At 37.0% G+C, this 17,621-nt stretch overlaps 1 protein-coding gene across 1 annotated transcript in view; it reads right to left on the bottom strand.

The window, feature by feature from the left end:
* The window catches only part of LOC128640072 (lectin), a 33,261-nt gene extending 22,395 nt beyond the window's left edge, over window positions 1-10,866 (bottom strand). Inside the window, exons 1-3 of the mRNA XM_053692397.1 lie at window positions 10,824-10,866; window positions 10,671-10,741; window positions 9,174-9,403 (exon numbers count right to left, since the gene is read on the bottom strand). Coding sequence (XP_053548372.1) covers window positions 9,174-9,403; window positions 10,671-10,731 — 291 coding nt within the window. The 5' untranslated portion in view covers window positions 10,732-10,741; window positions 10,824-10,866. The remainder of the gene's footprint in view (window positions 1-9,173; window positions 9,404-10,670; window positions 10,742-10,823) is intronic.
* Window positions 10,867-17,621: the final 6,755 nt, after the last annotated feature.

The following is a 17,621-nucleotide window of genomic DNA, read 5'->3' on the forward strand; positions in this document are numbered from 1 at the left end:
AATGTCACAGCAGAGGATCTATATGTGGAGTATATCAAAGGCCCAACAAGAGGATGCTAAGGGCCTGGTCCCTGCGACACCTGTCACAGGCTTGTGACTAACTAGTCACTGGGTGTGATTTGTGTCACTGCTCAAAACTCCAAACTCCCCTCTGTCTGAAGCAGCAGCTCTCTGAGAGGTATAATGGTCCTCAAATCAGTCTGAAGACCCCGCTAAATGAAGAATCTTGGGTACCTTAATTATTCACCTTTGTCCAGTGGAGGGAAAGAAAAGGCTGGAATACCAAAGAGGTGAGAGGGATTAAATATTCTTAGAGCTTTGTGAATTCTTACCTCCTCCTAGTGGCCAAGAGTTCTCAAGAGTAATGCTCATGGACTCTATCGCCACCTTATGAAAGAAATAGTGATTTTTCCACTTTTCAAAAAGATGATAAAGGTAAAGAGATAAATTAGATTGGTGCAGGAGCATACTTGTATCTGTTCCTAATTGCCCACAGCAAAGGGGGATAAACATACTGAATGGTTGAATAACTGGACTAATCTAAAAAAGCAAATTGTCAGGCTTCCTCTAGCCTCCAAAATAAAACACAAAATCCTGCTCCTAACATTCAAGGCCCTCAATAACACCACTCTAACATATCGATGGTCTTGTCTCAAGATACTCTCTCTCCCATCTCTTTCACTCTGTTTATGACTACCTTCTCTCCTCCTCTCTTGTTGCCTCCTCACATCTACAATACTTTTCCTGAATGGCCCTAAACCTTTAGAACTCTTTGCCTTGTTCCACAAGACTCTCTCCTAGTTATCAAAGTCTAGTGCTCCTTAAAAACTCTACTGTTCAGGGATACATACAGTGCCCATTAACCTTTTCTTATCTCTGTTCCTCTCTACTTTTAATAACCCTCTTGAACCTTCATAACCCTAGACCCGGCATCAGCAATCTTGACTCTCCAGATGTTTTAGAACTAAATTTCCCATGATGCTTAATTGTCTTTAAGCTGCCTAAGCATCATTTAAAATGTAGTTCTAAAACATCTGGAGAGCCAAGGTTGCTGACCCCTGCCCTAGACCATCTTCATGTAAGATTTACTTCTTTTATCTAATTTGCTTTGTTTTCTTGGTATCCTTTGTTTAAAAACGTATCTAGGTAGGCTCAGGAGCTGGGCGCTTGCTGCTGATTGGTGGCTGCACATATATGCTTCTTGTCATTGGCTTACTAATGTTTTCAGTTAGCTTCCTTCAAGAAAGGATACTAAGAGAAATGAGCAAAATTGATAATATAAGTAAATTGGAAATTTGTTTACAAATGTAGGCTCTATCTGAATCCCATGCCCCTGTTTATTAATATATGAACTGACAATGATCCCTTACAGGGAACTTGTCCGTCTAAGCTCATGGTGAGTGAGCAAGAGGAGGAGTTGTTATCTCTGGGAGTATCAATCTATTATTATTGAACTTTACACAAAGAGGCTGCAGTTGCAGACTTCCATGAACAACCATACACTGCACTGCCCTTTAGGCTGCATCTGCAGCTACATAAATTGAGCCCCAAATCTAAACTTGTAATAACAACAACAACAACAAAAACTCACCATTGCGGTCCACAAAGATGTTTATTCTATTATTACTAGCTGGAATGTGACCAGGGGCAGAACTACCATTAGTACAGCAGGTGTAGTGGCACCGGAGCCCAAATACTGGGGGGCCCAAAGCAGCCAGCTAGACATAGGCATGCACAGAATGTGTACAATCCTAATTGATGGGTGCCTTTTATTAGTGTAGGTTGCAGGTCCATATATCTATCTATCTATCTATCTATCTATCTATCTACTCAAAATCATTATACAGAGCAGTATGTATATTATTACAATTGCTTACTAGGGAGTAACCTTTGGGGGCCCAAATAATTTTGCACCAGAGCCCTCTGTTGTATAGGTCTGTACTAAATGTGACTGACTTTATATGTGACCTCTCTGACATTTTATCATGCCTTTCTTACTGTGTCACATCGAGTTAAACATATTTATAGCTAAATGAATCAGCACCCACCAGCTCAGCAAGTTCCATCTCCACAATGTTGTATGCTGCTGAATCACCTTTGAACATATTTTCAAACCTCACATTAACCATCTTATAAAACCTGTAATCTTTAACTAAGTAACACTGACAAAATCTATTTTCCTTTGCCAATAACCTTGCACTATATTTTTAGATCCATCCGTCCATCCATCTATCGTGCTGGAAGGATATTTTTGGTTTGACCTTTTGTTATTATTTTAGTTTAAAAAAAAATACATTTTAAAATGATTTTTACATCCCTTAATCCCAAATATTTTAAAAGTCCTGATCATTTATCAGCTACATAACTTGGCATGAGATGATAGAATTTTAAGTATTGTTTGTTTTGTAGCGATTACACCAGGGGTGCCCACACTTTTTTGTGTTGGGATCTACTTTTCAAATGACCAGCTCAATGAGATCTACCCACTAAAAATAGTCTGGCTCCTACATTCCTGCTTTTTCATATAAAGATAATAAAAGAATGAAGAAAAATTGATAATAGGAGTAAATTATAAAGTTGTTTAATATTGCATATTCTATATCTGAATCATGAAAAAAAGTGTGTTTCATATCCCTTTAAGGTTGCATGATTTAGCAACACATGGATGTGCAAAAACATAAAGATACAACCGATTATCCTGACGACAAAAGTAGCACTGACTTTAATTTGGGTTAACAGGAGCAACCCTTTGTGCCATGTTACAAAACACTGCACTGGCTTGGCCGGATATGACCCAGTGAGGCTTACACAAATAAATTTCAATAGCGCGCCATGTATACCATTTCTTACCGGGTCAACACGTTCCATTTGCCAGACGTCAATCAGACTTGTTCCTTTTCCTTAGCATAGCACAGCAGCCTCTGACTTTACTTTTTCCATTTATTGACGCTTACCCTCCTAACTATACTATACTGCCATATTCATTGGGAGAGTACTCACTCAACCATGCTTTTTATAAGTCAATTGTGTTGTCATTCAAAAATTGGTGGAAATCAATGTCCCTCAAGATCCAATCCTGTAGCACTTTTCGTGTCCGACCATCAGATTGTTTAATGACCTTCACACACTGCGGTAGCAACCTTACTCCACTCCCGCCCCAGTGTTGAGATTGCATAACTTGACCACATCATTTTGATAAAATCGGCTGCGATCTACCAGCAGCACCTTTGGGATCTACTGGTAGATCCCGATCTACCTATTGGGCACCCCTGGGTTACACTATTCATAAAAGAATTTCCTACAATGCAGAATATTAAATTAGATACATAGCTAAAAGTTAAGTTTACATTTCACATAGTAAAATATCAATCTTACATTGAAAACATTTCACAGAAGGAATTCACCTCTTTTCATACATAATTAACAGTGGTTTGAAAGTCATTTAATGTAGTGTTTTGTGTTAATAACTAATGAAAAAATGATCATTCTTTCTCAATAAGAAAACAACCTACCACGTCTTTATTCTCATTTGATTTCCTAAGCTTTGAACAAGAGACTTGTGAGTATTACATATCTGCTGCCTATACTAGTTTGTAATGATACATGGTAAACTTGTGCAGCACTGAATAATTAGTTTAGGACTAATCATTCGGAACGAATATTCTGAAAAATACGTTTTTTAGAATATTTGTGTGCTGCACTATTTGGTTAGTTTAAAATAAATCAAATAATGAATATTTGATAACATTTACATTAATTTTTGTTCTCTCTACTCTGGTCACTTTGATACTTGATACCTTCTCTTTTAGTGCGGGAGGGGGGGCGTGGCTAATCTAAACGCTCTTCACAGAGTCTAAGCCCTAATTCTCCTAATAGCACAGCCCTGGAATCTGTAAAGAAGTTCTCCTGTGCTTAAGGAGAAGGGATCCGCAATTTTAATAATCCTATAGCGTGCTGGGGAGCTGGACTAATAGGAGTATTAGCGCAGTCCTGAAGTCTATGAAGAAGAAGAGGAATAGCGCGGCTCCCCAGCATGCTACAGGTAAGTAATACACCTAAATTAAAAAATAACAATTATACTTATAAGTTCTATTCTTTATTCTTCAAATTAGTTTATTCATTCAGATATTAGTTTCAAAAAAACAAAAACGAATATCTGCATATCCCTATCAATTTACTATATAAAACATTTCACAGAAGAAAACATTTATTTGGAATTTAAATCTTTTCATACATAATTTAAAGGGGCGTGAAAGTCAGTAGTATATTTTTCCAATATAAAAAATAAATAAATTGTCATATTTAAAATGCTCTCAGATGTCAGTCTGTATGTTTATCTACATGCTGCTATTACATACTTGCTTGATTGACAGGGAAGCTAGGGCAAATAGTGGTGCAGATCTTAGCAAGAAAAAAAATGATAAAGCTGCTTTTTTAACTCTGGAAACTGCATCACATTAGAATGCTGCATACTATTGTGCTGCAGTTTCAAACACCTACGATTAATGGCTAGATTACAAATGGAGCACTAAAAGTTACTAGCAAGCGGAAAGGGGTTTATCTCAGATAATTTGCTCGTATTACAAGTTGAAAGTAAATGTAATCGCTTGGGTGCAATTGAAGTTAATGCACGTCAGGATTGTGTAATCTCAGAGCTGTTTTGCGAAACAAAAAAAGTGTCAGAAAACATATCAAAAATACATTGCACAGTACAGTTACATTCATAATAACACCCTTTAATAAAAAAAATATTAAAAAAAAATATTGCATAAAAAAGTAATAAGTGCTCAAATATAAGATGTCTCAGGTGTAATAAAAAAAGGCAGGCAAAGGACTTTAACATTGAGATATATACATATACATGTCTAAAACTGTGTGTGTGTGTGTGTATATATATATATATATGTGTAGATGTATTTATGTATTTATATGTGTATTTACAGACTTATATACACATAAATACATATGTACATACATACAAAGGCCTCTATTTATCAAAGTCTGGCAGACCTGATCCGACAGTGCGGATCAGGTCCGCCAGACCTCGCTGAATACGGAAAGAAATACGCTCTCCGTATTCAGCATTGCAACAGCAGCTCACAAGAGCTGCTGGTGCAACGCCGCCCCCTGCAGAATCGCGGCCAATTGGCCGCCAGCAGGGAGGTGTCAATCAACCCGATCGTACTCGATCAGGTTGAATTGCGGCGATGTCTGTCCGCCTGCTCAGAGCAGGCGGACAGGTTATGGAGCAGCGGTCTTTAGAACGCTGCTTCATAATTGGTGTTTCTGATGAGCCTGCAGGCTCGCCTGAAACACGGGGCCTCAAGCTCTATCCGGTGCTTGATAGATATGCCCCAAAATATACTGTATATAGGTTAAGTAGATGAAAACATGAAAAATCATATTTATGCAATATTTAATTTTAATAAAGTGTTATACTGTTTATTGACTGTAAATATTTTTCATTCCAATGTTCTGCACATAGTAGAATATGTTCTTTGTATTTTTAAATCAATATTTCTATATGCATCTGTATATATCTATACCTAAATATAATTATCTATATATACATAGATATAGATATATATTGTGCAAAATACTATCAGATACATATATAAATATGTATTTATGAATAAATAGAACATATTCTGCTATGTGAAGAACTTTGGAATGTGAAATATTTATATTTTCATGTCAGGTTAATGCAATGGAGAATATGGGATCATGTATGAGCGTGAGTAGGGTGTGACTTCTATGGGGTAGATCCCGAGGGGGGCAACTGCCCCTCAACAGCCAGAACCTGAACTGACCTGAATTGTTAGGTTCCTTGTTAACCAACGCAGAAATAACATCAGTTCTGGTTATTTTTCTCAGGGGGAACTTTGACAGCGCATACGATTAGCCTGGAGTTAAGGGTGTGTGTCTGTTCTTTGATAGTTTGGAGCTACCCACCCACTAGGATTTTGCCACGCTCAACATGCTGCCCTTTTTCTTGCTCTTCCTGGCAGGCGCCTCCTCTCCACATCCCACCGCCTCAATGGCCAAGTCTGTCATCATGTCTACCCTACTGGCCCTCTGGGAGTGCGAGCAGAGCTGGAGCAGATATGCCTCACCACACCCAGGGCCAGCTAACTCTCTCCTATCTCTGTGCATCTGCCTTAAGGAGCCGGGTAGCAGGGCTGTGAGAAATGATTTATACAACACACTGTGCCGCCCTACTTCATGCTGGGTGAGTGAGAGAATGGAGGTTCTGATAGGTTTTTGAGATGTTGTACAGCCATATTTTCTCATTTTAAAGTCTACTTATCTAACAGCACTTGTCTACTTATCTAACATTTTAAAGTCTACTTATCTATCGTCACTGGGCACTAGAGGAAGTAACTGCTGGGTTGGCAATGCCCATGGGCACCCCTATTTTTAGTAAAAATGTATGAGGACATTTAATGTATTCTCTGTTTTGAGGCATAACTACGCATAACCTCTACAAAATTCAAAAGCTCATAAAAACATTTCACCAAATAGTCTCTATTGGAGTTACAGTGTATGCCAGTAATTTGTCAGGTAATTATGCTAATTTATTACACAAATTAAAGGGATAGTGTACACCAGAATTTTTATTGTTTGAAAAGATGGATAATCCTTTTATTACTCATTCCCCAGTTTTGCATAACCCACACAGTTATATTAATATATATTTTTTTACTTCTGTGATTAACTTATATCTAAGCCTCTGCAGACTGCCCGCTTATTTAAGTTCTTTTGACAGACTTGCATTTTAGCCAATCAGTGTTGACTCCTAGGTAACTCCACAGGCATAAGCACAATGTTATCTATATGGTGCCCATGAACTAACGCCCTCTAGCTGTGAAAAACTGTCAAAATGCATTCAGATAAAAGACGGCCTTCATGGGCTAAGAAATTAGCATATGAGCCTCCTATGTTTAGCTTTCAACTAAGAATGCCAAGAGAACAAAGCAAAATTCATGATAAAAGCAAATGGGAAAGTTGTTTCAAATTACATGCCCTATCTGAATCATGAAAGTTTATTTTTGACTAGACTGTCCCTTTAACATATTCAATGTCAATAAAAGCTAACTAATTTTTAATAAAGTATACTTCATTTACAAATGAGTTATAAGGTCACTTTGACAAATTAGGAAATATTTTTGGACAGAAGATTGGCAGCACCTCACTGTCATGGCTATGGACCAATAAACAAAAATATATCACCCAAGCTTATGCACACATACACACACATACTCATAGACGCATACCACATGCACACATACTCAGACATACACATGCATGCACACACATACTCATAGACACAAACCACATGCACGCATACTCAGACATACACATGCATGCACACACATACTCATAGACATACACATGCATGCACACACATACTCATAGACATACACATGCATGCACACACATACTCATAGACAGACATACACATGCATGCACACACATACTCATAGACATACCACATGCACCCATACTCAGACATACACATGCATGCACACAAATACTCAGAGACATACACATGTATGCACACACATACTCATAGACAGACATACACATGCATGCACACACATACTCATAGACATACCACATGCACCCATACTCAGACATACACATGCATGCACACAAATACTCAGAGACATACACATGTATGCACACACATACTCATAGACACCCATACATACACATTTGAGAAGGGGTAAGGGAAATGAGCTTGATGATTTCACCCGCGACTAAATAATACTACTAGTATTTTATGTGGTTATTCTGAATGGGTGGATCTATGGAAACCATAAATGGGTGTATCTCTGCTCTAAAGTGTCCCTGGAAGTTTTTTTTTTTTCAAATATTGGCAACTATACTCATACAAATCGTGCTTTTCTTTTTTCATGTTGTCTAATGTATGGATTTTACCCTAATTTATGGTGTATTGTTACTAGGATCCTGTAAGCTCTTAAAGAAAAGGGTTTGCAAAACACCTCCAGGAACATTTTATTCCCTGGCAAGAACCCATGCATACATATTCATACGCAAAATGCTCCTGCAAAACAAATTTTCAAAACATAATTCTGCATTTCATAGTGCCTCTACCACATATGGTTAGCATACTATTCCTCCAGGAATATGCTGTGCATCCCTACATTATTATTTATATGAACCTTGTAACATTCTGAGACCCATAAAATACAATATAAACAATATTCAACAATTAGCTTACTCGACAGTCATACTACACTCTTTTTTGTTTGCATTGCATGATAACAAATCTTTTTAACCATCTGTGGTAATCAAGAGGTTAAATTTGATCTGAAACATGCATGCATTCCTGTTTAAAGGACAGTCTACACTAAATTGTTATTGTTTAAAAAATAGATAACGCCTTTATTACCCATTCCCCAGCTTTGAACAACCAACATTGCTAGATTAATATACTTTATAACATTTAAACCTCTGAAATTCCCCTGTTTCAAAGGCTCTATAACAGGAGGCTTTTTGACAACAGGAGATTGCTAGTTCATGTGGGCCATATAGATAACAATGTGTTCACGCCCGAGGAGTTATTTAAGATTTAGCACAACACAGTACTAAATGCAAGCCAATAGATAATAAATAAAAGGTCATGTGATTAGGGGGCTGTCAGAAGATGCTTAGATACAAGGTAATCACAGAGGTAAAAAGTATATTAACATAACTGTGTTGGTTATGTTAAACTGGGGAACGGATAATAAAAGGATTATCTATCTTTTAATAAATATGGATTATAATTTCACTACTTAATACAATACATGTAATAAGTATTGCTGGAGGAAGTTGGAGTGTGAAGTAATATCTATTATATAACAAAGATGATAGGGCGCTTTGCAAAAATATAATCTGCCAAATTGCCCCTCCCGATATTGGGCTCTGGATCCACCCCTGTGCGTGCTATATTCTAAGGCTTTTTATGCTCGTTGGGTTAGCTCGTGAGCAAAAACAGTTTACTTTCAACTTGTAATATGAGCACTACCCGACGTGCTCAAAAAGCTTACTTCTAGCTGAGTTAACGCTCGAGCAGGAGCGTTAAATACCTATCCACTTGTAAGTTTATCCCCATAAGTATCTATTGCCTTTTGAACTGAAAACTGTTCTATGGCAGCATTATTCACCTCTGCATCCTTCCAGTTGAGTTTCTGTGGCACGTAGATATGACAGTGACCGAGGTGAGAGATCCATCCATCCTTACAGGGGCCCTGGCAGAAGTATTCAGCTTTTATCTCCTCCTTGACAAAAATCTCTTCATGGTGCCCCCCATGTTCATGATGAGAATCCACCCCAATATTAAGGAAGGGAAGAGGAAATTTAGGTCTTGATTCAGGTCTGCCTCCAAATATCAGCCCTATAATAAACAAACATTCTTTATAATCAATTGGAATAACTTACTGTACCAGTATGTTGGCACCACAAAGTTAGCAATCAATCAATCAATCAATCAATTAAATAATCAACCAATAATAAATATAAAAAAAGGGTTAACTAACTATCCTATATTATTCAAAAACAGGTTACATGCTCTATATATATAATAGTATGTAGTTAAATACACCTAGAACAGAATACTAATAAAAAGCGCTAAAATGTTGTACATTTGTTATTTATTTTCTTGTTATTTAACTCTTAAAATCATGCTTTTGTACACTGCCCAAGAGGCAGGAGTGCTTCATACAAGATTTAGAAACCTTACCCTGCAACATTCTACACAGTGATTGCGTGGTGAGTGCAGGAGTGTATTTATATTTGTCTATGATTGGCCACAGCAATATAGAAAACATGCACAACAGACTTTAGATGGGTATGTACCTGGACTGCAAAACACTTAAAATGTTGTCAATAAAGTGTCATTTTTTATTGTAGATATTTTAGAGCACAGTGCTTAATTGCTCATACAGATTAACCTTCCTCAGACAAAAGTGAAATGTGCAATAGTGCAGTGCAATATATAACACACAAACAAGTCCGGCCCCTCAGAAGGAAACACTTAAAGGGACAGAAAACCACAAAATTCTCTTTCATGATTTGGATAAAACATACAATTTTAAATAACTTTCTATTTTACTTTTATTAAAAAGTTTGCTTCATTCTCTTGTTATCATCCTTTCCTAAAGGAACAGCTTTGCACTACTGGCAGCTAGCTGAACACATTTAGTTAGCCAATCACAAAAGACAAACGTGGCATGCACCAATCAGCAGCTAGCTCCCACTAGTGCAGAATATATTTCTATTCTTTTTCAACAAGGGATACCAAGAGAACAAAGCACATTTGAAAATAGTGCATTTATAAGTGTCTTAAACTTACATGCTATATCTAAATCATGCAAGTTTAATTTTGACTTTACTGTAACGTTAACAACCAGGTGCTAAGTGTTAATTGACAATGTTCAAATGTCTAATTAATATGTGTCTCTCCAAATCAAAATATAACATTCTATACAATAGCAAAGCGTTATCAAAATAAATCTGTGTTCTTATTAAAACAAATCTGTTCTTTTACTGAAATAAAAGTACACAATTTTAGGCATCCAGAAAAATAAGGATCATAATCATACAACAGAAAAAAATTATGACAAAATATGAAACAAACTAAATAAAAAAATGGCATTTCTTACCTAGAGACACCTTGAAAGACAGGAAGAGCAATAGGATTTGCATATACCAAAAGCTAATCATATTGAGAACACTGTGTAAAGAGAATGAAAATTGTGGCATTAGAAATCCATAATAATGTTCACAAGAAGATAGAAGTTAAGAGAGTAAAATACCTACTAAGATATCTTGTACTACTGCACTCCAGTGAGCTGTGGGCAGCAATCTTTTATCTCTGTAAACTTGGCTCTGGAGCCAGGAAACTGTCCTTCCCATGGTTTACTATGTTTGCTACTATAAAACTGAGAGTGTCAATGCATGCACACACCCTCAGCACAAATACAACTTTGTGATTCCTCACCCTTTACCTGGATTAGACATAAGTCTATGATCACTATTTATTTATTGTCATTCTTTCACTAGTAAATGTAATATGACATGATGAATAAACAATGATAAGTGTGCCCCTATGCTAAATGCTAGACATGTGCGTTTCATTCCAAATCGAAATTCGGCCAAATTCGCCAAATTCGGAGATTCGAATTGATTTGAATTTCCAAATTACCCTAGCTATGAAACTAAACTAATCCGAATGCATTTGTAACAAATAAATCCGAATTAGTTTGGATTTATTTATTACATTCGAATGGCCATGGACTAATCATAATTCAGTATAAAAATTTAATTTAGTGAGATTTAATGAGATATAACAGTGAAATAATGTTGTTTGTGTAACTTGGAAGCATCTGAATCAACATAACACTTACCGAACTTCCGAATTTATGAGTCAAATCCATAACGAATACATCCGAATACATCTGAATTTATTCGAATCCGAATGAAAATACATTCAAATGTATGCAATTTAATCGATCCGAAACGAAATTAGAAAAATCCGAATCGGTCCGAAACCAATTTTTCCACTGTGCACATGTCTAAAAAAAGACAATGCAATATAACTAACGTCAGAACTTCAAATGAGTAGTAGATTTTTTCTGACAAACTTCAAAGTTCTGTCTATTTCCACTCCTCATGTAGCCATCAACCAATTACAAATGCATATACGTTAGGGATGGGCGAATGTGGAAATTTCCGAATTCAAATGTTAGAACAAATGTTATTACCGAAATTCGAATTATAAATCTGAATGTTGATAAGAACGAATATTCTTAAAAATTCTTTAATCGAATGCTATTTACAGTTTTCGAATGTCACTTTCTAATTCGAATGTTTATAATTATATCGAATGTCTACATTGGAAATTTTGAATTTAACATTCTATTTAACAAATACTAATCAGAAGTTCAATAGTTCATGTGGTAGGGAGGGAATCTAGTAAATTGATACATAATAGATACAAATATATCCTTTCGAATGTTTCTATATAGACTATTGCATAATTCGAATATTACATTTAAAGAAAGCATTAGAAATACTATTACAAATATAAATTAGAATTTTCGAAATTAATATTTTCAAATGTAATCGTAAAATTCGAAACCAAACATTCGAAAATGGAATGTTAGAATGTTATGTAAACATTCGAAATTCGATTCGAACGAACAAATGTGTTAAAATTCGTTTTATTTTTCGAATGTTGCAAAACATTCGCCCATCCCTAATATACGTATATTCTGTGAATTCTTACACATGTTCAGTAGGATCTGGTGACTCAAAAAGTGTAAATATAAAAAGAATGTGCACATTTTGTTAATGGAAGTACATTGGGAAGTTGTTTAAAATTGCATGCTCTATCTGAATTATGAAAGTTTAATTGTGACATGAGTGTCCCTTTAATACAATGAAACCTATCATCAGAACTTTATTTTAAGGATGTGCATAAGTTTGCACTAATTAAATAAAGTTAATACAATAAATCTCTTACCTTATTGCAGCAAATTCTCTATCCTCACTCACATCTGCAATAGTTTGTCCAACTGAGCTGCGCTCCTTTTGACTAATAGACAGGGACAAGATACCAGGCTCTCCCAAGCATTATCAAACCAACTCTGGAGTGAATCTCAAAGCTTCTGGAAAAGAAATAAAATTCTATACTGTGGTCTGGTCTGATTCTAATCGTAGCTTGAAAGAACTGAGTTTGTCTGAAAACCTTAGTAGCATTAACATAATGGGGGATATTTATCAAAGGTCTGGCGGACCTGATCCGATAGTGCGGATCAGGTCCGCCAGACCTCGCTGAATGCGGAGAGCAATACGCTCGCCGTATTCAGCATTGCACCAGCAGCTCTTGTGAACTGCTGGTGCAACGCCGCCCCCTGCAGATTCGCGGCCAATCGGCCACCAGCAGGGGGGTGTCAATCGACCCGATCGTACTCGATCGGGTTGAATTGCAGTGATGTCTGTCCGCCTGCTCAGAGCAGGCAGACAGGTTATGGAGCAGCGGTCTTTAGATCGCTGCTTCATAACTGCTGTTTCTGGCGAGCCTGCAGGCTCGCCAGAAACACGGGCCCTCAAGCTCAATCTGGAACTTGATTAATGGGCCCCAATATCTCAATGCTCTAACAAGATTTTAAAATTGCAAAGATTTTCCAGAAGCATTCTTAGGATCAGGACAAAAAAAGGGATTAACAATCTCCCTACTAATTTTGTTTAAGGAAAGAAATAGGCAAAAAATGTAGTCGGCAAAACAGACTTATTCTGCTGGAATATCAGGTAAGGAAACTCACAAGAGAGAGTAGACAATACAAACAAACTCCTCTAGCAGAAAAAGAAGGTTAAGAGAGACAACACTTTGCAAGAAAGTAGTCTAATGTCTAATACATGAACAGGCTCAAAAGGAAGAGCCTGCAAAGTCATTTAACACCAGGTTAAAATGCCTAGAAGGAGAAATAGGCTTAAATGCAGGTTTAATTCGGACCAGGGCCATTTCAAAACCAAGAGTAAATATTTAATCGGCTAAAAAGTGTAAGAGAGGTCTAAATTTTCTGATCAATCAGGAAACGCGCTTTTAAAAGCCAAAAGTAAACTACACAGGTTCGGTTTTTATTCATGGACCCAACTTTCAGTTAGATTATGAGTTTTGGATTACGAGTGATAAAGCATCATTATGCTTCATAACGCTGCTTTTTCCCTAACGCCGCTATTACAAGTCTTGCAGGTATAGGTGTACCGCACACCTTTTTGGCCGTCACGCAACATCAGTATCTCACTTTTAAAAAAGTCCTTTTTTAATTGGACTTTCATAGCGCCGGTATTACAAGTTTGCCTGGGAGACCAAAAAGTGAGCGGTACACCCTATACTGACAAGATCCGTACCGCCATCTAAAGTCAGTAGTTATGAGTTTTACGTTACAAAGCTGTACCATAAAACTCATAACTAAAGTGTTAAAAAGTACACTAACACCCATAAACTATCTATTAACCCCAAAACTGAGGCCCTCCCGCATCGCAAACACTATAATAAATGTATTAACCCCTAATCTGCCGCTCCGGACATCGCCACCACTATTAAAATGTATTAACCCATATTCCACCACTCCCCGACATCGTCACCATTATAATAAACCTATTAACCCCTAAACCACCACCCTCCCGCATTGCAAACACTACTTAAAGATTAGTAACCTCTAATCTGCCATCCACCCACAACGCCACTATCATAAACCTATTAACCACTAAACCGCAAGCCCCCCACAACGAAATATACTAAATTAAACTATTAACCCTAAACCTCTGGCCTCCCACATCACTACATAAATATATTAACCCTCTAAACCTAACCCTAACGTAACCCTAAGCCTAAGTCTAACCCTAACCCTAACACCCCCTAACTTAAATATAATTCAAATAAATCTAAATAAACCTTACAATTATTACATAAATAATTCCTATTTAAAACTAAATTCAAACTTACCTGTAACATAAAACCTAAACTAGCTACAATATAACAAATAGTTATAATATTGTAGCAATCTTAGGTTTTATTTTTATTTCACAGGTAAGTTTGTATTTATTTTAACTAGGTAGACTAGTTAGTAAATAGTTATTAACTATTTACTAGCTACCTAGTTAAAATAAATACAAAGTTACCTGTAAAATAAAACCTAACCTGCCTTACACTAAAACCTAACATTACAATAAAATAAATTAAATTAAATTAATAAAATACAATTATCTAAATTACAAAAAAAATAAACACTAAATTACACAAAATAAAAAACAAAATTATCAAAAATAAAAAAGAATTACTCCTAATCTAATAGCCCTATAAAAATAAAAAAGCCCTCCCAAAATAAAAAAAAAACCTAGCCTACACTAAACTGCCAATGGCCCTTAAAAGGGCCTTTTGTGGGGCATTGCCCCAAAGAAATCAGCTCTTTTACCTGTAAAAAAAAAATACAAACACCCCCCAACAGTAAAACCCACCACCCACACAACCAAACCCCCCAAATAAAATTCTTTCTAAATAAACCTAAGCTAACCATTGCCCTGAAAAGGGCATTTGGATGGGCATTGCCCTTAAGAGGGCATTTAGCTGTTTTACGGTGCACAAACCCTAAGCTAAAAATAATATGCACCCAATAAACCCTTAAAAAAATCTAGCCCCCGACGATCCACTTACAGTTTGCGAAGACCGGACATCCATCCTCATCCAGGCGGCAGAAGTCTTCATCCAAGCGGGCAGAAGTCTTTATCCAGACGGCATCTTCTATCTTCATCCATCCGCGGGGAGCGGGTCCATCTTCAAGACATCCGGCACGGAGTATTCTCTTCTTCTGATCGTCGCTGGAAAATGAAGTTCACTTTAAATTTCGTCAGCCAAGATGGTGTCCCTTACATTCCAATTGACTGATAGAATTCTATCAGCCAATAGGAATTAAAGGGGAAAAATCCTATTGGCTGTTGCAATCAGCCAATAGGATTGAGCTTTTATCCTATTGGCTGATCCAATCAGCCAATAGGATGAAAGCTTAGTCCTATTGGCTAATTGCAACAGCCAATAGTATTTTTTCCCCTTTAATTCTTATTGGCTGATAGAATTCTATCAGCCAAACGGAATGTAAGGGACACCATCTTGGATGACGTCACTTAAAGTGAACTTCATTTTACAGCGATGATTGGAAGAAGAGGATGCTCTGCGCCGGATGTCTTGAAGATGGACCCGCTCCTTGCCGGATGGATGAAGATAGAAGATGCCATCTGGATGAAGACTTCTGCCCGCTTTGTGTAATTTAGTGTTTATTTTCTTTTGTAATTTAGATAATTGTATTTTATTAAGTTAATTTATTTTATTTTATTGCAATGTTAGGTTTTAGTGTAAGGCAGGTTAGGTTTTATTTTACAGGTAACTTTGTATTTATTTTAAATAGGTAGCTAGTAAATAGCTAATAACTATTTACTAACTAGTCTACCTAGTTAAAATAAATACAAACTTACCTGTGAAATAAAAATAAAACCTAAGATAGATACAATATAACTATTAGTTATTTTGTAGCTAGCTTAGGTTTTATTTTATAGGTAAGTATGTATTTAGTTTTAAATAGGAATTATTTAGGTAATAATTGTAAGTTTTATTTAGATTTATTTTAATTATATTTCTTAGGGGGTGTTAGGGTTACGTTAGGGGTTAATATATTTATGTAGTGTTAGTTATGTGGGAGGCCAGAGGTTTAGGGGTTAATAACTTTAGTATAGTGGCGGCAACATTGGGGGGTGGCAAATTAGGGGCTAATAAGTGTAGGTAGGTGGCAGCGATGTTAGGGCCAGCAGATTAGGGGTTAATAAATTTATGTAGGTGGCGGCGATGTTGGGGGCGGCAAGATTAGGGGTTAATAACTGTAATGTATATGGCGGCGATGTTGGGGCGGCAGATCAGATTAGGGGTGTTTAGACGTGTTTTTTATGTTAGGGTGTTAGGTTTAAACATAACTTTTTCTTTCCCCATAGACATCAATGGGGCTGCGTTACGGAGCTTTTTTTTCCCGCGATTGCAGGTGTTAGGCTTTTTTTTTTGCAGGCTCTCCCCATTGATGCAGCGCCTGTATTTGGGTGAGGTATGGAGCTCAACGCCACCATATCGCCTGCGCAAGCCTGCTTTTTTTAAACCTGTAATAGCAGCGTTATAGGGAGGTAAAATACCAGCGCTTTTGTGGTAGTCATTAATTTCCCTATAGCGCTCAAAACTTAAAAGAAAAAAAAAAAAGAAAATTTATGCTTACCTGATAAAAAAATTTCTTTCCGGATATGGTGAGTCCACGGCTTGAGTAATTACTGTTGGGAATATCACTTCTAGGCCAGCAGGAGGAGGCAAAGAGCACTGTTATGGTATCACCCGGATATCAAGGGTTAATACCAGATGAAAGATGCCCTGAATGTGGGATCAGCAACACACACACACCCAGCTAATTCCCCCCAAACATGAGACCAGGCTCCATCTTGAGGGTGAAGCAGAATGTACTTTATTGAGGGCTATATGCCCAGTATTTATGCAGGTCTGAGACCAGATGGGGGGTTGGAAGAGTATTTTACATTAGATAGAGGGAAGACGCCCTTTTACAAGATACAATAGAATTACATTACTTAACCAAATAAACAATTTAAACACAAGAAAACAATGGAGTCCTTCTTATCACCTGAAAGTCTGCTCTCTGGAGGTGATTAAACAATGTGAATGCTTATCACATAAACCTAATTACAGTACACAATAGATGCTGCCAGGAAACCTGTCTTTAGAAAATAGCTTCTCAAAGCTGAACAAGGTTAACCCTTCCAGTACTTACAGAGGAGTCTGTCACACGGCTCACTCCTGGTGGGATACTCCGGAAGACTCGGCTTGACCCTTTGGCGGGTCAACTTGGGGATGACCGGACTAGGAGGTGGTAGGCATGTCAGTTTGCCGGGACAATCCATCTGTATTCCCGTTATGAGAGACAATTCCTGTCCGTATAAATAAGGGTTCAACTTCTTCAGTGCCCAGACTAGGGCTAAACAGTCCTTCAAAATCTCATCAGCTT

Source organism: Bombina bombina, chromosome 9 (genome assembly GCF_027579735.1).
Source record: "Bombina bombina isolate aBomBom1 chromosome 9, aBomBom1.pri, whole genome shotgun sequence".
In the NCBI taxonomy this organism is placed as follows: Eukaryota; Metazoa; Chordata; class Amphibia; order Anura; family Bombinatoridae; genus Bombina; species Bombina bombina.